Here is a 26,659-nt window from a genome sequence, read left to right on the forward strand (position 1 = left end):
CCACCTTCAACAACCAGTCGTCAAGATCGGGGAAGAATGGAACCGTTGATCTGCGCAGATGAGCTGCGATCATCGCCATCACTTTTGTGAACACCCAAGGGGCGCTGGTAAGGCCAAAAGGGAGCACAGTAAACTGAAAATGCTTGTGGCCTACTGTGAACCTCAGGTAACTACGGTGAGCCGGCAGGACGGGGATGTGAAAATAAGTGTCCTGCAAATCCAACGCTACCATCCAGTCTCCAGGGTCGAGGGCAGACAGGACCTGAGCCAGGGTCAACATTTTGAACTTCTCCTTCCATAGGAAGCAGTTGACGTTCCCGAGTTCCAAGATAGGACGCAGGTCCTGGCCCTTCTTGAGCACCAGAAGTAGTGGAATAGCAACCACGACCTACTTCTGGGGCAGGAACTCGTTTGATGGCGCCCTTGGTCAAGAGAGCCATAACTTTTATCTGCAAAACCCACCTGTTCGACGTGATAGTACGCCAGTGGGGGAGATGATGGCAAATTCTGCCATCCACTGGTGTGTGATGGACCTGAAAGGGGCAGTGGTGGATTGGCATGTCTGCTGGCCCCCAGAACCATTGGGGCTGAACAGCTTGCACCGGCCTATGGCCCTGGAAGGAACGTGGTGGGGCATCCTTCCGTAGCCACGAAAGGGGCTAAAAGCAGACAATGCAGACAATGCAGGGTGTGTAGTGGAGAGGCCCAAGGACTTAGCCGTAGCCCGAGAATCCATGAGTCGCTCTAGCGCACCGTCTGCTTTGTCGCCGAACAGGCGATGGCCATCAAAAGGCATGTCCATCAGAGTGTTCCGGACATCCCCAGAAAGGCGAGTCGACCACAGCCAGGCGTAGAGTCGAAGGGCTACCGACGTTGAAATAGTCTTACCCAACGAGTTGGCTGTGTCCAGTCCACAGTGGGTGATAAACTTAGCTGCATCTCTCCCCTCGGCAACTGCACGGGATAATGGCTTGGGCCTCCACCGGGCGCCGAGGCAACACTTGCGCCACCGTATCCCACACAGAGTGGGAATAACGGCCCAACAGACATGCAGTGTTTACCGACCACAGTCCCACGCTGGAGGGATGGGGTGTGGGGAGAGTAAAGTGGGGTCGCCAGGGGCCGGGTGGTGGCGTCGGGCAATCATCCTACCCACAGGAACTCCTGTGTTGGGCCTGGACCCGGTGCCTGAAAGGATGTCTGTTAGGGCTTCATTTAACACCAGCAGGGACTTCATACTCGCTGCCGGTTGAAGCAGCTCTGCCAAGAGGTTAGTCCCGACTGCCACCGTAGGTAGCTCGAGGTGGAGAGCCTCGGCGGCCCTACACAACACCACTGCGTATGACGATCCCTCCTCCGTAGCCACGGTAGGAAGAGATAACATGCCTAGGTCTGGGGAGGTATGCAGACCACTGACATCCCCCAGTTCCGCTCTCCAGTCCGGATCGTAATCTAACTGGTCTGGTAAAGGGTCACCAGACCCCTCCCAGTCTTCTTCACCCTCCTCTGGCTGCCAATCTGGCTGAAAATGGGCAGGGTGGAACACAGGGACAAAAGTACCCATCGGCGTCTGATGTAGCGTTGGTCGATGCCGGTCCAACTCCGTGTCCACATCGGGGCAGAAGCCGGGGTCCAGCCGGCGTCGGCTGCGGACGTGGTGTCAGTGGAATCAGCGCTGGTGGAGATGCAAGGAGGTTGACCGGTGCCGATCTGAATCCAAGCCTGGATCCAAGGAGGCCCTGTGGTGTCAGGCCTAGGTTCCTAGGGCCCCCAGCTGAGTCCGCAGGGCCCAAAGGCGCACCGGCAGAGTCAGGCTGCCCAGAGATGGCGTGCATCGCTTCGTAAAATTGACGAAGCTGGGGAGTGGCCGCAGGCTGGCGTCACGTCGGCCGAGGGGAAGTCGAAGAGCGACGAGGCCTCTTTGACTTCTTCTTGTGCTTAGACTTGCCTGACCACGAGTGCAAAGACTCAGAAGAGGAGTGATGATGACTCCACGATCGCAGAGCCGACTGCCAGGCCTTGAGGAGCTTTCGGGACTGCTCCAGCAAAGACTTAGGGCCATGGTTCGGCAGTACAACTTGGGGTCATGGTCGCGCTCCAAGCAGTAGAGGCACACGTGGTGCGGATCAGTCAACAACATCAGTCGGTTACAGGAACTGCATGCCTTGAAGCCGGGCATTCCTCGTGCACCAGGAGTCGGTTTACACTCAAAAACAAAGTTGCTAAAAGTCGCAAAAAAGTCAGTCAAAAAAATGACTGGAGGTACTGCTCTCTCCTGATATGCGCTTGCTGGCACGGAAAAAGAAAGAACCAACGCCAGTGCGCGAAGGCAGCATCTATGTAGCTACAGCGACATCTAATCAAATCAAATAAACTTTATTCGGTCACACAGAGGCAACCATAAAAGTTAAAAATCTACAATATATAGAGAAATTCAGACATCATCCCGGTGACCACGACGCCGGACGCGGAGGTGACTGACGCCACCTTCCGATGAGCAGGGGTACTGCTGACTAAAAACTTTTCAGATCCAGTCTGACGCCTGGGGGTAATTCTAAGGTAAGGTAAGGAATCTATAACTAACCGTTTCTTTCAGATTTTTAAATCATGGCGGTGGTTGAAACAATTTTGTGTAAAATTGGCTCTTACACAGTGTCTCCCAACCAAATAAATGTTTGACCCCTTGCCTTTTTCTACCAACCAGCAAAAAAAGACCAGTAACCTTAGATTCCCAGTATGACCTAATCTTGGGTGCCCCCCCTCCGCCCCCCCCCGGTTACCAGTATGCCATCTCGACCCATAACCCATTTTGATGGCCTAGCAATGCTAGATGAAGTTGCCTCCGCATGGAACCCTTCCTGGCTATTATTCCCTCCGGAATTGAGCCTCCTTGAACCCGTGGGTTTTACTTTGAGTGCCCCCCATGAGCCCGGAGGGTGTCCCATGTATCCTGTCTCCCACAGTCTTTTTCTTCACCAAGTAATTTAGATGCCTTACCAATTACAGATACTGTCTCCCTGTGAACCCAGAAACCCACTTTAATGAGGACTGTATTTTGAAATGATGCAGAACTACGTAATAAGATTCAGATTGCTGAATGGTCTGATTTCATAACCACGTTTCAAATTGTATGCCTACAGGAGTCCTTGGTTTACTTGGTGAAGGAAAGACTCTGGGAGACAGGATACATGGGACACCCTCCGGGCTCATGGGGGGCACTCAAAGTAAAACCCACGGTGTTCAACTTCTGAGAGAAAAGGGTGGTTTGATTCTTTATGCTCAAAAGCTAACAGATGATTAAAGGAAGCTTTGCAAAAGTCGCCGAGATGTAAACTAGATGTACAGGTGGCCAGACAGGATTATGAGTTACCTATTCAGCAACGAAAGAAAGATTTGAAGGAAGAAGCTTGGGAGACTTTGCCCAAAGCAAGCCCTACGAAATGATACCACGATGTTTTGGCATGTAATAAACTCTCCTTTTTTGAGAGCAGGAGATGGCCCTCAATTGAAAATCACCATTTCTAATGTCAAATGGATTGCCCACCTCTCCACTAAATGTTCAGGGCCAATTTAGCAAGCTGATGACTCACCTCGCAGTATCACCAGCCTCTCATTCACGTTAGAGGAGGTGAACAGGTGTTTTGGGGGAGGAGGGGGGGGGGGGGGAGAAGAGACCTGGATCTTTTTAAATCTAATCATCCATTGTGGGAGCCCCTTACTGACCTTGGTTTTTAGGCGCATGCTGCAAGGCAGGTTTTCTGCAAACATGGTCAGAATCACTCATTGTTCCCATTTATAATAAGCATTGGCATAGCCAATAGGTCTTGCTATTGTAAATAAGAAAATGGCCCGATAACATGTGAAGAATCTTACCAAGTTCCCTTATACTGTTGAATTGACATCTGTAAGGGCAATTCAATTACAATATTGTAATTGTAATTGCATTTATATAGCGCTTACTACCCCTGACGAGGCGTCAAAGCGCTTTTTCGGCAGGTAGCACACTACTCCGGGAACCATAGAGGATTAGTGTTGAATTAGTATAGTGAAGCATGCAAGTACATTTTAAGTGATGGATACGTTAGTCAGTTATTTGGATTTGGAATGATAGCAGAAGGATAGAGGAGGAAAAAAGGTTTGTATTTATATAGCGCTTGTTATCCCTGATGGGGTGTTGAAATATGCTATTTAGGAAGCCCATAAAGGATTAGAGGTGAATTAATATGGTGAAATATGAAAGTAATTTCAGTGGTGGATATTAGTCAGTTATTTGGAGTGAGAAGGATAGCGGAGGGATAAAAGGAGAAGAAAGGTTTGTATTCATTTAGCACTTATTACCCCTGATGGATGTTGAAGCGATTTTTCTGGCGAGTAGCAAGCCACTCCGGAATTCAAAGGATTAGTGTTGAAAATTAGTATAGTAAAATATGAAGTAATTTGAGTAGTGGATAGGTTATTCAGTTATTTGGGTAGGGAAGGGTAGGTGGCGGGATAGTGAAGGGAAAGAGATTTGTATTTATATAGCGCTTGCTACCCCTGATGGGGTTTTGAAGCGCAAGTAGCACACTACTATGGAACCCATCAGGACTAGTGTTGAATTAGTATGGTGAAACATGAAAGGAATTTTAGTGGTGGATATGTCAGTCAGTTATTTGGATTGAGAAGGGTTGGAGAGGGGTAGAAAAGAGGGAAGAGTTTAGAAAGGTTTGCTTTGGGCGATCGGTATAGTAAAAGAGGTGCAAGATGATGCAAGGAGGGGTAGAGTAGGAGAGAGTCTAGAAAGGGTTATTTTGGGGATCATAGTAGTGGTTTGGGGTTAAATGAGAGAGTGGATGTATAGGATATATTGAGTGAAGTATAGGCTGAGAAATAGGGAAGTGCATTGGAAAAGCTAAATTAGAAGAAAGTGATAAATATATAGATCCATAAGTACATTGAAAGTATATAGATGCATAATGGAGGAATGTATATTGGGCACCATTTCTAGCCCTGGACCCGACCAGTCTCGAACAGGCTTAAACAGGTAACTGCCCTTGTCCTCTCCGCCCTTAGCCTCAATGCCCGGGCTGAGACACCCTAAGCCTCGCCTTTTATAGCCCTAGTAATCAGGTGACCAGTCAGCCAATAGGAACCCTAGCACTAACACTATCCAATCTGACCAGGACCTGACAGCCAATCTTAGCCCTAGTCAAAGCACCCAATCAGTTAAAAAACCCTACACTCTACATACAATAGAGGCCCTAGCCCTACCAGTAGTCCCACCCCAAGTCCAAGCAACCAATGGTACAGGAAGCCCTTTTCCCTACTTCCAATAGAAAGCCTAACCCTACTCTTAGTCCCTCAACCAGTCCAGCAACCAATCACACCAGAAGCCCTAGTCCCTACTTCCAATAGAAATCCTAACCCTAGCCCCAACCCTACATTGATTGAATCACAGACCCAGAAACCAATCAGAACACTCAAATACCCAACCAATGAGGACACTAACCCTATTTCAATAGAATCAGATACAACCACCAATCAGTGTACACATGTAACAAGAATAGATGCATGGCAATCGTAAAAAAAACATAATAGCGGTAAGAAGGTAATGCCAAACTTTTAAGATCAGGAGAGCTCCTTCCGGTTCAAGTGTTTTGATAATAAATAAGAGGGAAGGAGGGCTCTTCTCAGCAGGCATCGAGGGTGAAAATTGTGAAAGCAGTTGCCTATACATCTTAAACAGACATCGAACTTGTTGGCTTTCAAATGTTTCTGAAAACCTATTTTTTTCGGCTAGTTAATATCTAGCTGCAGACTCAGCCCTATCTGATTCTGTACAATTTCTAACCCTATAAAAATGAAAAATGCATGAGCCATCAAGAACTTCAGCTACTTCTGCGGTAATGTAACAGGAATACCACAGAAATGCCACAGGAATGGCAGGGGGGGGGGGGGGGGGACACCATGCCAAAACCCACTCTGCCACCCCTTTATATGGTTGTTGTCGTGACTAGCTTGTAAAATACTCAGCACACACTGTATGCCACTTACTCGAAAGAAGGGAGCAAAAGCAGGCTTTCCATTTGTCATCTGCTTAGGGGGAAATCCGAACTGACAGGCTTTTCTGCAAAGCCAGAAGTACTTCTGTATGAAATACAGATGAAGTCAAACTTCAAGAGAGAGGCAAGCCATGCTGAAGCGCTTGTTTAGAGTTCCGCTCTTCGACATGTGTGGGCCACTAACCCGAACAAGGACGCGCCATACAAACTGTACAATATATATTTTAAAGCGCTGTACCTGACAACTTCTAGGCAGACTAAGAACTGCAGCGCCCGTGGAGAGAACAAACTCTCTAGCCCATGTATACACTGGCTAAAGTCCAGAGGCGACAAGGCAGCATGGCCTCCAACAGGTGCCGCCCTGGGCAGGCAACCCGTCCCTTTAAAACGAAATCAAAACTCAACGAATCGCCAAGTCACTGCTTTATTAAGACTGGCCGTTCCTCTGAACAAGGTTACGGAATATGCTCTGGTTACTGAAGATGCTCTGGCTGGAAGAGACAAAAATAGCACTGTCACCAACACCTCCCTTCTCCTTACAGGAGCCAAGGATGGCCAATGGGCTGCGAGCTTGCTTAAGAAATCTAAGAGCAGCCATCAGGTTAAAGGTTCAAATTCCCACATGAACTTTCATGCTTTCGTAAAAAGTACATCACTAACATGATAATGCATGGAATAATTAAGAAATAACAGATTAAAGTAAAGCCTACACGAGGTCACATAAGTGTAATATAAATACGGGTAATGACCCACTTGTTCAGGAGATGCATGAGAGTCGGAAAGGGGCTTGGGATGACAAGACAAGACATTCACCTTGGATTCCCCACACCAAAGATGGTGTTTCTTTACTAAAACTAGGCCTAGGTGAACAGCAGGAGTGTGCAGATTTGTAATCTGAAATTCTTGCCATCACTCGATTAGTTGAACAGCTCCAGTGTTGCAATGTCGTTTTTGAAAAAGTGCAAAAAAATGAGCTAATTTGACAAAATTACTGATTAACATAACTGTATCGAATTGTGGTTTTTTGAATCACCAAGTACACACAACGTCATCTTGCTCGACACCACGCGGGTAAGGATTGTTATGCAAGAAAAGCACATCACAAAAAAAACAATGGAGTGTTTGTGTTTCCATTTGCAAAGCCACAAGGACATTCGAGAGCAGTTCTTAACTGACCCACCAGATTCATGTGGACGCCTGCTGCTGGGAATGGAAATACTACTGTAGTGTGCAAAGAAGCAAAGTCTGACAATAGGAGGCGCACAAAAATGGAGGAACAGTAAAGGGTGTGTGGGGCTGGGTCCATGGCAGGTGAGGCAAAAAGTAGAATTATGCGCACTGTCCACACAGTGTGTTTCTCTCGTCAGTACAGGGTAATTGGTTGCCTAGATATGGACTCCCGTCATGAAAATGCCGAGAAGTAGATCCGTGCAGGAGATCCATACAGTCAGAGGTATCCAAATTCAGAAATTGCAGGAAAAGGGCGGTGTGACACAAGCACCAAAGGCACGAACAAACAACCATCACTAGTACGGAAACAAAACGACAAAGATTTTGCATGCAGTAGCAAAGAAGCATCAAAGAGGCTGCCCTCATACATTCACATCAAAAGCAGAAGCAACGGTGTGCAGACAGCCCTACATGCGTAGCACGGAGCTACGGGCATTAGTGCACACAACATGCGGAGAGATCACACAGGAATCACATGTAGGCATCAGACTCCGGCAGTAAACAAGCAGCAACGCATGGATATCACAGACCACAACACAGAGGCTTCCCAAGCTGGCAGGAATGCACTGAGGCATCCCAGCTGCGGAAGCAAAACCAAACTGCACGCGGGAACGTTTCAAAAGCGCAAAATAGGGACAGCTTCCAAGGCAAAAGACACGCGAACGGCATCACCGCGGAGCCCCTTGTGCAAGATAGCCGCCAGCTCGCGCGCTTCTACTCTCCCGTCCTGTTTCGTGCTCCCTCCTCACGTGTTCTACCCGTCTCCCTGGCCGAGGGGCAATCCTCTCCCTCACATGACCAGAGTGTTTGTCCCCGTGATCAGCAGCACCGATACCCAGTGTCCCGAGGAGGGAGAAGGCGGCCTGCCTGCCGCCCGCCCGCATGACTACTACAGCCTGACAGCAACCAGGCAATAAGACCTGCCCGACCGCGGCAACCCCAGCGCCCTCCCACGCTCCTCCATCCAGAAATTTTCACCGCCCCATCCTCACCCCTATGGACATACTGGATCCAGGCCTGGACAACAACTCCAGGTGAGTGCGGGGGAGGGCCCACTGACAGCCGGGGGCGGATGGAGGAGGCTGACTTTGTAAGTAGCAAGCTGCTGGAGCTCTGTTTGTGTAGCGTATGACAAGGGGGATCAGCCGTGTATATCCAAAGAGAGCGATTTATTATTCTTGCTTATAACATGTCGGTGTCATACATTGGAGAGTATAGCATGTAAGTGCACACTGTAAATGCATAGAGGTGAATAGATTTGTGTGCACTCACAATATTAGTGTACTATGTGTACTTTAGGGGTTAGTATATGTCTGTTCTATTATATGTACTCTATATACACACAGTTATTAGTACACAGGCCTGCACAATCTGTAAATATATACTAAAATAATATTTCCCTAAGTGGTTTTACAGTAATGAAAAATGCAAAACAAATATGCAACAATGTTTATGTTAAGTATTCTGAGAAACAATTTCACTGTTGTAGTGTCCAGCAATATGCCAGTTTGCTCCTTTTGTGAACCCCAGTTTGGTTCTTTCCCTACACTGAAGAGGAATTAGATAACTCACGCATAAGTGGACCGCATGCTAAGAGTGGCAGTTGAGTGCTGACAGGTCCGTGCCGTATGATCGAATCTCAAACTTAACTTTGGTTCAGCTTTACCGTAGTTGTAAACCCTAAATTACCATTAAAAACAATGCATATCATACCACGCTACACGAAATGCGTGCAGCAAATTTAAACAAGCCCTTACCCAAAGGAAAAAGATTCTCAAAGCCCCGCGAGCAGGTCTGTACTTTTAAGGCGGAGGAGAGGCCGATACATACGAGCGGGGTGACAGGAACTGAACTGGGGTGGGGTGGACCAGACACACAGCATTTCCATTGTAGAAGCGAGCAGGGGCACCATCTGTTTTCAAGATCATTGCAAACAGATGGTGCCAATGCTCGCTCCAGCAAGGGAAACGACAAACGTGCCCACGTTACAATAGAAAACAATGCAAAACGTGTACGCTTTTAGGCAAAGTACTGGTCGATTCCAAAAGGTCCCCTCCAATGCAGCTCATGCGCGCTGCATAGGCAAGACCTAAAAAGGGTGACCACCATAACCCTGCAAGCTATTGTCCTATCTCACTCCTACATTTGCTGGTAAAGGTAGTCGGCCGCATCATCCTGATTAGACTTCAGGAATGGGCAGGCTCTAATGAAGTTCTTTCAGACTTACAATATGGATTCCGGTGTGAGACAATTGAACAAGGACTAAATCTTAACATTTCAATTGGGAAGTACCCAAGTTAGACATGATAATAAGCATTTAGCATTTGTTGATGTATCCTCTGCATTTGAATGCTTTAGCCAACGGAAGCTGTGGTCCATTATGACTGATATTGGTTTGGATCGACATATTAATCAGTTTCTTAGGGAGATGTAAGCAGGGAGCAAGGACCAGAGTATGATATGGTGTTAAGGAAGAATGCACTCAAACCTGTAGCAAAAATAGGGATTCAGGCAGGACTGTATGCTTGGATACGTTGTGGCTATTTATTCAGACTTAGTTGCGCTTTCTGGTGTTCCTCTTGAGGTCTGGGGACTTCTTAATCCGGAAGTATTACAACTTGGAACTGTGGCGCTTAATTTCTATTGCAATTACTGTTGTTCTACTCATTGTATATAATATCTATATGCTTTGCATAAAGGTGGGAATGTAATTGATATAGGCCTTTGTTTATATTACTAAATTACCCATCTATTTAATATACAGCTTTCCTGTTTCACCAGTCTTTGCACAAACTGGCCCAGAAGATGGGCAAAAGAAGTGGCCCATCTCCACATGCAGAGTCACTGTACACTTGGATAGTGTAGTGGTGGCTTGTGCTAGTCTACCAATGGCCCTTGATCATGGCTTCCATACACACAGCACTGCTCCTCTCCCCGTGCCTTTGAGTGTTCCTGTCCTCCAACATTTCTGTGCAGAGTTTCCCGTTTGTACCCGTTAGTTGGTTCATTTTTGTGTCTATGTGGGCCGGATTGTCTGCCAACTGATTGGCCACTGTGCTGAGCCCCACTGTTACGTACTGCTGCATTACCTACAATTTGCGGTTAACCATCTTAATTTGTTTGTGATGCAGGAGCTGAACCTGCATCATCGATGCCTCCAGACCACCATACATCTCCTGTTGTTCAGCAGTTGCCAGAGACCCAGAAGCTTGCGATGTGGGAAGGCACCTACAGCCAAACCGATTGGTACACTCCTGACAACGGGGTGCAGGGTTGAAGTGTATAGCATCCTCACCCTCTAATGATGGTTGCTGTGAGGAGAAGCAAATACTGCTGGAGTGGCCATGAGATGCAGTGGGCGCACACTCAAGCATTCCAGGTTCTTCTTCCTGCATCTCTGCCTGTTCATCCTTATCGGTTGGGACTTAAATATCTTCCTCAGGCTCATCTAAATGGATAATGGAGATACCATTAAACTAGGATATGTGTGCAACACATTTTCATTAGTCGTATCAAAATATTCTTAACATTACTGACTACACTGTTACTACGTATAACTAAAGTTCCCATAATGCACCATGTTGGATTTTTTTTACACCTGGAATAGTTCCATACCAATGTGAGGTTCAAGCCCAGAAATGTTGCTATATTAAAGGGTTTGCACTTACTTTGCGAGGATGCAGGCACAGACGTGTCCAGGTTGGCAAATCCTACGACAGCCTTTGGCTCCAGGGTGGCCTCCACCATTGCCTCCAGTGTCATGAGTGGGGGTGCAGTGGAAGGTCCACCTCCTGTGTTACGGGACTCGCTGAGCCACGGACCTTTTTTTTTGTGTGGGAACAGAGGTAGTACCAACCTTTGTGAACCTCTGCGACATAGCGCGGTGCAACCCCAACAGCATTCATCTTCTGCTACATCTCCTTCCATAACTTGTGCTTCTATGACTCCGGAACGTTCATGGATGCCCAGCCAAAAAGGAAGTTGTGGTTGTTGAAACACTCCTCAGTGAGACTGGTCAGTTCCGGGTCAGAAAACTTCAGTTTTCTCTTCCTTCCCCCGCCTCCTTCCCTTGCTCCTGGCTGGCCATTCTTTGCGTTGAATGTCTGCTTTTTGGGGGTCCTCAAATCACTGCCTGTGCTCTGCAGCTCTTGCTTCCCTACCTGGCTGTTGAGATCCTGCCTTCTTGTTCCAGGGCTTATTTCCCTGAACCAGGAAGCAGAATCTCAATTCATTTTTAAAACGGTCGCTATTTGCAACTTCATTCGCGTGAACTGTTAGGTAATCGCAAACTGCAAATTCCTGTTTTGCGATGTGACTCGTTTCTGAATCACTAAAATCGGGAGGCCAGCTACCGTACATGCCATTTAGCAATTTCTTATTTGCGTATTGCTCAAATTCGCAAATAGGAAATCGCGAAATAGTTTTTTTCATACATCTGGCCCCCCTGCTCTCCCATTTCTAGTGATTGGTATACTCTGAAATTAAACCTTACTGTCAGCAGATAGAGCATCTAAGCTGGCTACCACTGCTAAATCCTTGTGCTTCTTTCTCTACTCAAATCTAAACCTCAAAAGGTCATTTGCAAACTACAGCTATGCCCATTTGATTCCATTAGACGATTTTTAAATCTATCCTCCCCCACCAAGTTTCAAAACTATCAGTTAAGGCTATGGCAATCTCCCACGCTTCTCACAAAGGCCAAGAAACAGGACCACATAATCCCTGCACTTGCCCATCCTATATGGTTCTAGAGAGAAGTACCATGCTCTAAGAGAGCAGTTTGCCTTCCATGTAACGTAAACTCTAAATTGCTAAACTTCTCCCATCAGGAGGCATTTGCTCCCTTTGCAGCAAAAATATATCCCTTCACCCCACTCTAAGAATGAATAAGTTACAGGCACTACTTCTGGAACAGAGCTGCAGATTCAAATCTTGGAAATAATACCAAGGTGTCAGACTGGATCTGGAAACTTTTCCATAGTACCTCTGTGCACCGGAAGGTGGCGCCATGTGGCTTTGCACTGACTACATTCCGCTCCTGAAGTGATGTGCAGACCTATATAGGCACCACTCCTGCGTGCGGGCGTCAGTTGCTTTCCAAACTGTTCACACCTCCAAATAAGGAGCTGCAAAAGTAAATGGATAGTCTAATGTGCATATTGCTATGGGTAGAGTTCAATCTCAGAACAGGGAGAGTGGGATGTTCAGTGAGGAATTTGTGGCTAGCTTCTACCAGAAAGAGCATTACCAAGATCTGTTCTTCTGATAGAGACTTTTAACCGTGGTTTCATCACCTTTGGAATAGCAACCAAAGCAGTACTTTATTGGAGGTGGGCAGTGAAATGACTCAAACCAGAAAGTCCTGCAGAACCAAGCAGGCAAAGTGCTCTTCACTGTAGACTTGGCTGTACAGACATTAGAGCTTCAAGAACGTATGGAAAGACACCCATGTAGCTGCCTAGCAAATGTCTAGGGCAGGGACACCGTGGTAGCACCTTCAGCCCTGGAGGAATGGGCATGCAGTTCTTCTGGAGGCTGCTTCTTTGCCAAGGTGTAGCAGATCTTAATGCAGAGCACTATCCAACGTGAGATGATATGCTTCTGCACAGCTCGCCTATTTTTTACCCCACAAAGAGCTGATTGTCCAACTGGTGGTCTCTGATATGATCAATGTAGATGGAGTCTCCCCTCCTTCTTAGAGGGGGGAGATAGAGCACAGAACACCAGCATGGTGATGGTTTGTGACCGACATGGAACCGCATCACAACTTTGGCAGAAAAGATGCCCTGGTTCAGAGATCCAGCTTACTGGGGAAGAAGATCGTATATGGTGGATGAATACAGAGCCTGTAGCTCACTCACGCTATGCTGAAGGATGGCAACTACGAACACGATTTGGTGGGAAGGAGCCATAGTAGACGGCTGTGGAGTGACTTAGGTGGAGTACACATTAAATAAGTACGGGGATAACAAAAGGGAAAGGAAGAAACAGATACGGCAGCTCTTTAAAAACAAGCATTGGCATAGCCAATAGGTCTCGCTTTTGGGACCTTATAAGTATTTAGTTATGCAGCACAATATCCTTAGTGCAACATCAACAGCTGTGGCATGGTTAAACCGTGTACCTTATAAGTGTTTAGCCATGCAACAGTTGATGTTGTTGTCTTGTTCACCTTGAGGTAAATTAAATTGCTGTGTACAGTACATTTGCGCACTTGTGCATGCAGTCATGTATTCAAGCATTTTCATCGGAAATTTGTAATTCCACCATAGGCTAAAATATGAAGTGCTAAAACAGGAAGTGGTTCAAGAAGTTCTTGTGTGGCGTAGTAGCCTAAAGTTTTAGTAGATAGTTGCTGCACTGCATCAGCATGCTTAAACCTAAACGGATTACCTCAGAAGGAAAAAGTATCAACTGGAAAGTTAGACAGGTGCGCTGGTATGAGCTAATGTATCGCTCAACAGGTCATTGGGGTGAAATGTAGAGGGCAACCTGTAGCTCACAGATTCTGGTCTTGAGGGGCCTGCACAGCCTATCAGCATACTGATGTTGATGAAATGAGTTACACTCTCAATATGGGCGTGCTTAGTGACTGGTGCGTACAGCATAAGTAGTCAGTATTACGAAGAGCCTCGGTGTGCTAGGACATGTCTCATCTCACAATACGTGAACGATTGAGGCTCAGACATGCAAGCGTGTTAATGCTGAGGTAGCAGTTTGTGTGGAACTAAGAATACATAGAAATCGTGAGGGTAAGGGTGAGCACAAGGAGTTTCTACCCACGGTTTTCGAAGGTCAACACCAAAATAAAATGTTTTCTTTTATGCCATTTTATAAAGCGCGAAGTGATTTACACGAGCACAAGTTGCATTTACATAAGGTCCCAATCATCTTTTAAGCACCGGGAAGTTGAGTGGTGTGCCCAGAATCACAGGATGTGGAGCAGACGCCGAGACCTTGTTGCGCCGACTTTTTGATTTTCATCTCTTTTGTGTGTGTGTCACACACAATCGTAGGTGCGTGTTGAGTGTATTGCAGTTTATGTGAGCAATTTTTAAAATAGCATGCTCCTCATAATGTAAGCATTTTTTGGACTTAGTAAATAAAATCTTTCTAATAGCATTCTGCAAATATTAAGTCTGCACCACACGTTTGGCGAAAATGTATCAAGATTTAAAATAGGTTTTGTAACTGATTTTTAGCATATTTAATATGCTCTATCAACAAATATATAAAAAATTTGAAATTTGTTGCGTGCCTTGAAAGAAATGGAACCAGGCGGAACTTTAACAATCATGCAAAATAATTCAACTGGATGAAGAAGAAAGGGTGACGACCATAACCACAGTGAACAAAGTCGCACCTACCAAAAAAGCAGAAAGTAGAATCCGTCCCGGAGGCCGCGAAACAACCCGGAAAGACATCAATGGGTGGGAGGTGGTGTAGGGTTGGAGAGCAAGCTGAGGCTAAACAAACAAGCATTGGCTGCAAAAGTAAAAACGATCGCGCGCGTGTGCGCGAGCGCATTCAGCCGCGAAAGTAAAAGCGCAGGCTGAGGCTAAACAAACAAGCATTGGCCACGAAAGTAAAATCCATCGCGTGTGTGCGTGCGCGGGCATTCAGCCATGAAAGTAAAAGCGCAAGCTGAAAGTGTTAATGAGGAAGAGAGGGGGGCGGGATGGCACGGCCCTGAAAGTGACGGCGCGAGCGCACACAACTTTAAAACTGAAAGCAGGCTGGCGAGTGGCAAATGGCAGCTGTGCACGTCGCGCGCGCTTGTGCGCGTAACAGCAAGCTGGTGGCCAAGCTTTTGCTAGCAGCACTTTTAAAACCCACTTACAAAATGTCTCGGAGAGCAGCGCATGCGCTGACTCAGCGAGACCTAAAAACATCATCACAACCATTGATTTGAATAACGAATGCTAATCAGATAACCAGTGCCTAAAGCATTGCTTACAGGAAAGGTGTGGTATAGCAGGAAAGAAGTACAGGAGTCCTGAGTGCCTCTCAAGACTGGATGAGTCTCCAAGTAAGACATGCCATGGGCACTACAATGCACAAAGTGCTAATATTGCACATTATCAGCAAAGCCAGGGTTCTCCCCATTCCCAGAAGCAACATTGCGCCATCTATGGGTGTAACTGCAACTTGTGATCCTCTATAAAAAAACAACAAGGTGCTGGATGGGATACTTGAATTAATCTCAGCAATTGGCAATCGCTCAGAGCCGCATCCCAATTCATAATTTTTTGCCCACCGTGCCATCTCAGTTTGGACCGAGCATATGCAAATCAGTATCGACTCTGCTCCTCATGGGAACAGTCCAGTTCCTACTGGCAGGCCTTGTCCTCCCTGAACTTGAACACAAGCAACCTAGGACTGGTTTCGCCCTAGTCAGGGCTCTTCAGCCAAGTATAGCTTGGTTCCAGTGGCACAGTGAGCTTGGGGCCCACATCTGGGCATACCGGGCGCACTTAGGGAGACCAATGCAAAAACAACAAAGTAATGGATGGAATGGCTGAATTAAGATCAACCACTGGCAATCGCTCAGGCTTCATCTCAAATCTTGTGATCCTCTAGGCACCCACAGTTGAGTTTGTCCACCTTGGCATTCAGGGAGTTCGCTAGGTTGTTCCACACTAGGCAGATTCTTTGGCAGTTTAGCCACTTCCAGGGGAGTTCATGACCCCACCCAGCCCTCTTTGTTGCATGGTAGTGGTCCTGCCAGTGAGTATCTGTACCAGCCTCCCCTTCCTTGGATTGAAGGAAGGCTTTCAATGCCAAGCGGAAACCCCTCCGCTCCAAAAGACTGATATGGAGATGTGATTCAAACACAGACCAGAGGCCTCTGATCTCTCTTTCTTCCAGATTGCCGCCCTAGCCCAGAGCGATGCATTGGTCACCATCAGCTCCAGGTGGGGGAAGGGAGAAGAGTCTGCCGCTGACCCAATTGTGGACCAGTACCACCACTGCAGATCTTGCACAGTCTCTTCCGAAATCTGAACATGATGTTGTGTCCACTGGGACTTCAGGATCTCACTGCAGAGCCCGCATGAGCTACCTGAAGTGCTCGACCAACAGGATGCAGGAGGTCATTAGTCCCAGCACCCTCAAAGGTGACGTCACAGAATTCCAGGACTGAGGCCGAAGATCAAGATCACAACATGGAAAAGGCATGAAAACAAACAGTGTCCAGAATCGATCAGATGAAGTGGAGCGTCTGAGAAGGATTCAGGTGTGACTTTGGTACAATTATGTAACCCCAAAAATGACCAGAGGATCGCCATAGTCTGGAGCTGGTTGACGACTGCCTGAGGCAAGCCCACCTTCAACAGCCAGTCATTGAGGTAGGGAGAAGTCTGGCACCCCTGTCCTCCGAAGGTTGGATGCCACCACGACCACCACCATCACCATCACCATCACTTTCGTGAACAACCCCAGGGGGCCCTGGTGAGACCAAAGTGGAGCACAGTGGAGTACAAATGCTCCTATGCCACCGCAGGTAGCACTGATAGGGTGATAGGAAGGGTATGCGGAAATAAGTGTACTGCAGGTCCAATGCCACCATCCAGTGCCGAGGGTAGACACGACCAGGGCAAAAATTAGTATTTTGAATGTATCTTTTAGGGAACAGCGGAGGGGGCGGGTGTGGATGCAGATCTAGAATAGGCCAAAGACCTACGTCCTTCTAGGGCATCAGAAAGTAGCAGTAATAATAACCATGCATGATATCTAGTGCTAGCACCCTCTCAACAGTCCCATTTGCCAAAAGGGCTTGCACACCTTGTAGCAAAAAGGGAGAGATTGTCCTCTGTCAATCACTGAGTGAACAGTGGAAGATGCGACAAGGAAGGAAGGAAGGAAGGATAAGCCATACCCTTTGCAAACAGTCTGCGGGACCCACCTGTCCAATGTGATTGCTTGCCAAAGGGGGCTGTGGGGGACTGAGCGGCACGCTAAACTTGGGCGAGGTGAGCACCTCTACCTCTCAAGCAAAACTGCTGTAGTAGGATGGGCTGGTGGTAAGGGATACCTCCGCCAAAGCAATGAAAGGAACGGTGGAATTATGGAGGCTGAGCAGAGAGGCCCAGAAAGTGAGAAGTTGCCCTACTCTTCTTGAAGCATTCAAAGGTCGAGTTAGCCTGGTCTCCAAGCATGCGAGTCACATCCCATAGAATGGCATGACCATCAGGGAGGACTGAACGTGAACGAGGACTGAGAATCCAGTCGATCGCAGCAGACTATCAAAAAGTTTTCCATATCCAGTCTGACGCCTGGGGAATATTCCAAAAATGAAGATTCTGGAGAGAGAAATCTTGATGAGAAACCATACCTCACAGATACTCCTCCAGCATCTCAACAAAATCTCAAATGTCTTTCTTCAAAGCAAGAATGACCCTTCTTTTCAATTTCAAATCCCTTCTGAAAAACATGCTCCTATAACTGCTTGATCCATTAGGTAACTCCACAGTGGGCCTAGTTTGACTCTTCTTACTCAGTCTATCCCCAAACTAAATGTATTGCTTTGTATTTGACATGGTTATTGTTCAGCATGTATTCAGTTACAACTCTTACCTGCAAAAACTTTACTCTCAATCCTATGACACACACTCTACTTTTACTCAGCTCAACATATAATGCTACTACCAATATACGCATTGCTGATTTGCCACCTTTTGCTCTCACTGTTGGACAGATCAGTAAATCTATCCTGCTTTCATCCATTTGCGACCAACTATGCAAATTTGGTTGCTGCTCTCCAACCAACTTCTATATATTTCTTTCACCATATTTTTGATACACAAATTCTTTCCATTATCTAAGGCCCTTATTATTTTGTTATCCAATATGCCTTGTTGGAACTATATCCTGTTGAAGTGTTATCAGTTCAATGAATGCAACATAGGAAAACAGAAACTGCATCCCCCTTAACGGCAACATAATGGTCGCAAATAAACCAGATACACTTTTACAATATGCCCTGGGTGGGTATGAGCCTCATTAACATACCAACAGCAACTAAGAGTGTCTGCATCCAAACGCTAAAAGGGAACATAATTTTCTGAAGCAACTTTGGCCTGAACCAAAAAGTTACTATAGGATTGAAAACCAATAGTAAGTTTCATATAGTAAATTTTGTTAGGGACCAAAGACAAAGCAAGTTATGCCACATTTTTCACAAACAAAATGGTTATTATAGAGCCTATGAACATTGCAAGCATAAGAATACAAACATTAGTACTTTTGCTTTTAGTAATTTAAGATGCGGGATTCAGAGGCTTTGTCACTACATATAACTTTTCTGCTAAAAAAGATTGCCATTCCCAATTGTATTGGGTCACTGAATTACCTTTACATACTTTATTTTATCATATGTTGGTGACATGTATCTGTTAAAACAAATACTTAAGTAGTGCTTGGACAAAAAGAAAAAATCTATATTTCTCTATAGTAAACAACAATAAGCTAGGTAGGCTTGATTTGCTGCTCTTTACACTGGGTTACATGACATCACAATAGCATGTCAGAACAATTTCATTTTCATGTTCAAGTAATAAGAATTAAAGGTCAAAGAGCTCTAAATTATGGTAATCACTCATTCATAACTGAGTTGACGAGGAAGAAGCCCATTTACCAGTTATGAACAAGATAAAAATCCAAGGTAGATTAGTCTTAAAATGGTCTGGTATTCAAAGTAAAAGCAATATTTATTGCTTTGTTTTTTAACAGGTGCATAAAATGTTGTTTACACTGTGTTAAACTAAGCAAAATGTTTCAAAGAACTGGCTTTAAAATTAAAAACTTACAAAAAAAAATCCAGAGATATACAAAACTTTATCCTCTGATGACAATCCTCTCCTGTGGTAAAACAAGAAACGTAAGTTTATTTTGAAGGCTTAGTTTCTGGTGGGGTTTCCCCAGTGTCCAACGTCTTCAGTAACCTGAAAAGTCCAGCTGCTTCCCTTATCCGGCTGAACTCAATGCAAAAGGCTTGCACCTCTATGAACAAGTCCTGTACATTAATGATTTTGTTCCGGATTAACGACTGGAGAAAGACACAAACAAGACGCACCAATCGGTTCTGTAAAAAAGAAAATGAGATCCTGTTAGCTATATAGAACATTTAAAACGCAGAGACATGGATAGAAAAATATTTGGTTTCAGGCTTGGACGCGCAACAAAGAGTAAGAAAGAAAATAGGACTTCTGCAGTATCTACACTGTTCAATTCCATCAGGGAGAGCTTGGGAAATGCTGAAAGCTTTACTATGACTGAAGAGGTACAGGTTCTGGGTTAGGACTACCTACAACTAATAGAATTGTACTAAACGGTTTGTGCCAACATAGTCCTTTATTTAACGTCAAGACCAATGATTCTCATGAATGCTGCAGCAGACCAATAATACACCCAGATCCCTAAGCAACATAATTGCTTTTACATGTTTGAATCATTTCCAATTATGCCAAACCAATGGTAATCCTACATCCAAAATCAGCCTCAGGATTTGAAATGTTTTATAGGTATTCGGGCTGACTTTACTCCTCCTGCATCTATTTGCGTTTTTCAACTTTCTTTTCTATCCCTATTAAACCATTATTTCTGTTGCATGACTGCTGCAAGGATTTTTCTATGATTTACAAGAAAATCAGAACGTTACTGCAGTAGGGAGACTCCTTTGTTTGGAGCATTTTTTTTTTTTTTTTTAATTACCAGGATTACTCCTGGGATACTGAAGATGCCTCAGCTTTACAGCAGTACTCCGACGTGTGAACATTTACATGTTCAGAAATGCAGCAAGTGTGCAATTCCTAATGGGTAAATGGAGTACAACGCATTTATAACATTTTACTTTGGTTTAGTTAGTACATAGGAAAACTAGTTTTGCCCCATGCAAAAACTCCTTTGCCCACCACTCTCCGATTCTGGGTATCTTCCTTTCCTTCCCTTCCCTTCCCACCTTTAACACAAAGTCCTCCTAGTCCCAGCAGGGGTAAAAATACAACCATTGCAGAGTGACATCCTGCTGATTCGAACTGCTGCTACTGAGGGCGCTCATAGACCCTTATCTTTTCATTACAACTTGCGGTACCCGCTTCGCGGGTACCGCTGCGTAAAGGCCTGGACTGTGTATCTCTGCAAAGCGTGTTTTGGCCAAGGCTGCGAGCGAGTGGGGCCGGACTTCAAGGACCAGAAGCCTCGGCAACCCGCGCCTCACGTTACCTGGCCGCTCTCCCTGTCCACCACGCCCCGCCTGCACACTTAAAAGGCTGGGGAGGAGGAAACGCCCTGGGACATCCTGCTGATTCGAACTGCTGCTACCGAGGGCGCTCATAGACCCTTATCTTTTCATTACAACTTGCGGTACCCGCTTCGCGGTTCCCGCTGCGTTTCTTCACCACCTGGAAGGCCTGGACTGTGTATCTCTGCAAAGCGTGTTTTGGCCAGGGCTGCAAGCGAGTGGGGCCGGACTTCAAGGACCAGAAGCCTCGGCAACCCGCGCCTCACGTTACCTGGCCACTCTCCCTGCCCACCACGCCCCGCTTGTACTCTATTGGTACACGTATTTATTTAAGAGAAGGTCTACCCCCGTGGCGCGGGAGCGTCCCGGGAGAAGCCCAGGACAAGGGCGGGACCGTCTGTGGCCGTCAGGGGCCGGAGGAGGCCGGGCTGGGCCCCCCCCTGATAAGTCTACCATTGGGTGTGGCCTTGTAATCATGATTTAACATTGGGTTGATACCCTCACCTATTTTTAGGTTTATTTGTTATTATTAATATACGAGGCTGTTTGTTTGTTACCCTTATTGGTTAATGTTGCCTAAGCACTGACATTCCTTATAAATTTTATCATATACTTATCCTAAAAATGTCTAGTCCGACTCCTAATTCCCTCCCTGATCGTGTGAGTATTTCTATACTCGGCCCCCTTGATAAATATTTTGCTAAAGCAACTAAGGATATTGACCGAGAGTTAGCTCTAGCGGAAAGGAGGGCCGAACGACGCCTCTCAATTGAGATTCTTAAGAGGCAGGTTCCTCCCCCTAGCAAAGCGAAGTTTCCTGTATGCACCTCAGAACAGGCTGAGATGGATGCGGAGTTATTTAACACAGATAGTATACCTCTAATTTTTCAGGAAAGACCGCCATCGCTGGGGGTTTTGGATATGGCGGTGGAAGGTCCAAGTGACTTGTCCACGGTAATATCAAATAACCTTATAGATCTTAATACCCATCTGCCCTTGGAGACTGTTCCCCACTCCAATAGTAATGTCTTACCTCCCCCCCTGAAGATACAAACTGAGGTCATCACGTTGCTTGCTTCCCAGCCTATTATTACAACAACTAGTGCACATGATGACCAAAAGTCTAAAGGTGGTGTATCTTCCCCAGCTAGGAAGAGACGGAAGAAGGGAGGGAAAAATAAAAGTGGGTCTGCCAACCTGTGGAAGCCGCCACAGGTAACAGCCCCCAAAGAAACCCTGTCAGAGGATGTGGGGGAAAAACTTACAGAGGAGACAGAAGTAATACAAAGGAATGTAGATATGGGACATAAAATCACTCCTAATGATGGGCTTCTGGATGCTGTTGAAAAACTCTTAAAGGCTCTTATTCTTCCTCTTGCCGAAAGGCTTAAAAGGCTGGATAAAAAACTAGATTGCCTTTTTCCCCAGCCTACGCCCCCAGAGAACCCAACTTTAACCACCCCAGTTACCGTTACTGAAAACAAAACCACAAATAATCAAATCAGACAACATAATTCCCCTAAGAAACCAAATAATGTACCTGCTAATAAAAACCCCACTACGGCATCAGGCATACCTGTGCCTACAGCCTCGAAAACCACAAGTAAAGAAAAGACTTCTTCTGTGGTTGCGAAGCCTGTTCAAATCAATAAAATACCTTCTTCCCAAACAAATTATCCTAACAGAGGTAAATTACATTATAAAGATACAGTAGATTTGCCGCCGGAGTCTTTTGATTTTGTCATTATTTTAACAGGCGTTCCTGCTGTCCCGGAGGGAACTGTGGAATCGAATATTAGTTTAAAAAACAAAGTGATTCACTGGTTGCGTCTGAATAGGCCACTACCTGTACATTTGAATGGAGACATTGTCTCAGTTAGAAGGTGTCAATGGGTCGGCATTCGTCCTAAGGATATAGAGGGTGATTTGATCATAGTCAATTTTAGGGATCATAGGGTGGTATCCTATATAAGCGATTGGTTTGTGGGTAGTAATGATGGAGGAGTGTCAACACGGAATCTGACATATTTCTATCCGGAAAATATGATGCTTTCTTCTTCAAATAATCCCCGGTATAGATATGGTTTGGACTTCCCTTACCATCAGAAACAACAACTTAGAAATAAACCTAACTCTACCTACCCTAATAGAAATGTTAACTTTTTCCCTTTGGTAAATCACCCTAATATGTACCCTAGGTCAAATAATTACCATCCTACAAATCCGAAGGACTTTTGGAACATTCCATTATCAAATATGTTCCATCCGCTGACTCCAATGAATTTAAATGACTGCCTGAATCCAATTTCACAACAAAACATATCACCCCGGAACAATAAGTCTACTTTTTCTTCTCCGGTTGAGGATGCTATGCCTATGTTGGTTGCAAAAACAACAAGTGATGGACCGAATGTGGATCAATGTCACACATTCCCCCAGTCAAAAGATCTGGGCCTAAATCCATCGTTTTTTTGCACTCCACACCACCCTGGGTTAGACAATGGCGATATGCAAATCAGCTCTGACCCTGTTGCCCCATGGGAACAGTCCAGTCCGAACTACAAAAGCCATGTCCTTCCCAGAACGGAATCAAGCATCTGAGGACCGGACCGGTTTCGAGGTAGCACCTCTCATCAGCCCGGCTAGCTTGACTCCAAGTGGTGTGGAGTGCCTGGGACCCACGTCTGGGCATCCCCAGCGCACTTAGGGCGGCAATTGCAAAAACAACAAGTGATGGACCGAATGTGGATCAATGTCACACATTCCCCCAGTCAAAAGATCTGGGCCTAAATCCATCGTTTTTTTGCACTCCACACCACCCTGGGTTAGACAATGGCGATATGCAAATCAGCTCTGACCCTGTTGCCCCATGGGAACAGTCCAGTCCGAACTACAAAAGCCATGTCCTTCCCAGAACGGAATCAAGCATCCGAGGACCGGACCGGTTTCGAGGTAACACCTCTCATCAGCCCGGCTAGCTTGACTCCAAGTGGTGTGGAGTGCCTGGGACCCACGTCTGGGCATCCCCAGCGCACTTAGGGCGGCAATTGCAAAAACAACAAGTGATGGACCGAATGTGGATCAATGTCACACATTCCCCCAGTCAAAAGATCTGGGCCTAAATCCATCGTTTTTTTGCACTTCACACCACCCTGGGTTAGACAATGGCGATATGCAAATCAGCTCTGGCCCTGTTGCCCCATGGGAACAGTCCAGTCCGAACTACAAAAGCCATGTCCTTCCCAGAACGGAATCAAGCATCCGAGGACCGGACTCGAGGTAACACCTCATCAGCCCGGCTAGCTTGACTCCAAGTGGTGTGGAGTGCCTGGGACCCACGTCTGGGCATCCCCAGCGCACTTAGGGCGGCAATTGCAAAAACAACAAGTGATGGACCGAATGTGGATCAATGTCACACATTCCCCCAGTCAAAAGATCTGGGCCTAAATCCATCGTTTTTTTGCACTCCACACCACCCTGGGTTAGACAATGGCGATATGCAAATCAGCTCTGACCCTGTTGCCCCATGGGAACAGTCCAGTCCGAACTACAAAAGCCATGTCCTTCCCAGAACGGAATCAAGCATCCGAGGACCGGACCGGTTTCGAGGTAGCACCTCTCATCAGCCCGGCTAGCTTGACTCCAAGTGGTGTGGAGTGCCTGGGACCCACGTCTGGGCATCCCCAGCACACTTAGGGCGGCAATTGCAAAAACAACAAGTGATGGACCGAATGTGGATCAATGTCACACATTCCCCCAGTCAAAAGATCTGGGCCTAAATCCATCGTTTTTTTGCACTCCACACCACCCTGGGTTAGACAATGGCGATATGCAAATCAGCTCTGACCCTGTGTTGGTGCCTATGTTGGTGTCATCCCATCACCATTTTACTCTCTGCAGTGAAATGAAAATAACAACCAATGATAATATCAATCGTGTAGAGAATTTTTGGGCTAGTGAAAATTTTCAAACCCACTTTGAAGAAATCAATGATCTTGTAAACTATGGAAGTGATGGGAATGATGCTGTTCAAGGGAGTATGGGACTTTTGTATAAATCAAATGTAAACTCTCATTTAGATCAATGGTGTGGGGATAGCACATGTACTCTTAGAGTTATAAATACTCAGGATGATGTTGATGTGGGAAATAATGAAATAAATACTCATGAGGTTGTTGATGTGGGAACTAATGGTACAAGAAATATTGTAATGGGGTGTGAGCTAGCCCATTCTATAACTAAAACACAACTGGTAAAAGAGGGTAATCTGGAGGAGGTTAGCTATTTCCGTATAATTTCTTGGAATATTGCGGGCCTTGGGCAAAGATTGGAGGATCCGGTTTGGGTAGAATACGTAGATTCCTTTGACATAGTCTGCTTACAGGAGACATGGAGCACTGTGGACCAGAGCCTAGATGGTTTTCAAATGTTTAATGTTCCTGCAATACCATCGCAATTAGGGCGAGCTAAGGGTGGGCTTATGACAGCGATCTCTGTAAAGCATAATCTAAGATAGGTCTACAGAGTGGTGGAATCACCTTGGTACCAATTACTTATCATTAAGGATTTATTTCCTGAAACTATTCTTCTTATTAATTGGTACTATATTATCTTTGATTCCCATGAAACCATAATTATTGATAACCTACAGGAAGAGATTGTTAAGGTGACAAATAGGGTTTTCCCTCTCTCCATCATATGGTTAGGTGATTTTTACTGCGAGTTATGTAAGTTTAGTGGGTCCAGGGTGTGTGGTCTGATGGATCTAAATGACCAACCTATGGCCCATTTTACCCATACTAAACAAGGGGAGGCTCTAAACAGTATTATCATGAACAATGATTTATGTATCCTGGATATGCCCAGTTTTTCAGGTACTGTGAATATACCTACCTTTCAAGGCACAGGGGGCAGAACGAGTACAATCGATTTTGCAATGGTATCTAAGGGGTTTTTCCATTTCTTGAAAGACTTTAAAATTGAGGCGAACCTAGCTAGCGACCATAATCCCCTAATTCTGAGTTTTAACATGGCTCTTGAAAGAAAACTGTGTCCGGAACAACCTATAGTATACAGTCAGAATCAGGGTCTCACTTTAAGGTGGAACAAAGTACCTGTTAGGCAATTGGAAATGGATATTTTTATGGAAAACGCGGTTCAGATAGAAACTTGCCTGTCACCTAATTCTGATCCAGACCACATAATTAAGAGTTTCGAAATATTAATGGGTAATGTGGCTACTCATCTTCTTGTAAAGATAGGGGGGAGGAATCAACATCGAGGGCCTAAATGGTTTGATGCTGAATGTTCTTCAGCTCAAACAAACCTAACTAAGGCATTACGCCATGACCCACGAGATAGAGACATGATTATTTTGGCTAGAAAAAGATATAGGGAGGCAATTAGAAAGAGGAAAAATGATTTGAGGACCAAAGCATGGGAAGACCTGGATAAAGCGGTTGATCTAAGGGATAATAGACTTTTTTGGGAAATAATAAATAGGCCTTTTTTAAAAACAGGGGAAGAAAATACCATTCGAGTACATATACTTGAAGACTCCTGGGTAGCTCATTATAGTAAAATCTTCAATCCCAAGGAGAAACTACAGACTGCTACCACGGGAGAGGATGAATATGGTAATGTTAACATGGAATCAGCAAAGATACTTAGTGACTCATTAACGCTCTCGGAAGTGGAGCTAGCTTTGACTAAAGGGGCGGCTTTAAAAGCCCCTGGCCCTGATGCAGTACCCTTAGACCTTTTTAAACATAATCTGGAGGTCTGGTCCCCATTACTTCTGAATGTTTTTAAGGCATTAGTGCTGGGGCCCATTCCGACCTCCTGGAAAGAGGCAGTTTTGGTGCCTTTCTTCAAAAAGGGTGACAAGTCTGACCCACGTTGCTATAGGCCAATATCATTAATTGACGCGTCATGCAAGTTAATGGGTAGGGTAATATTGGAGCGTCTGGAAACCTGGGCAGAGTCGGCTGGGGTTATTGTAGAATCCCAATATGGTTTTAGGAGGGGGAAAGGAACTACTGAGCAGTGCTTGAATCTAGCACTGATTATGGGCAAGTACATGGGTGCCAAGAATAGTTCTATCCACTTGGCATTCATGGACTTGTCCAGTGCCTTTGATACGGTATGC

The 26,659-nt window shown here is 45.7% G+C and overlaps 1 protein-coding gene across 1 annotated transcript in view; it reads right to left on the minus strand.

Moving 5' to 3' along the window:
• Positions 1-18,604: 18,604 nt before the first annotated feature.
• CNOT11 (CCR4-NOT transcription complex subunit 11) overlaps positions 18,605-26,659 on the minus strand; it is a 159,229-nt gene continuing 151,174 nt past the window's right edge. Inside the window, exon 7 of the mRNA XM_086934715.1 lies at positions 18,605-19,353. Coding sequence (XP_086790841.1) covers positions 19,156-19,353 — 198 coding nt within the window. The 3' untranslated portion in view covers positions 18,605-19,155. The remainder of the gene's footprint in view (positions 19,354-26,659) is intronic.

The sequence above is a fragment of the Lissotriton vulgaris genome, chromosome 8 (assembly GCF_964263255.1).
Source record: "Lissotriton vulgaris chromosome 8, aLisVul1.2, whole genome shotgun sequence".
NCBI classification, from domain to species: domain Eukaryota; kingdom Metazoa; phylum Chordata; class Amphibia; order Caudata; family Salamandridae; genus Lissotriton; species Lissotriton vulgaris.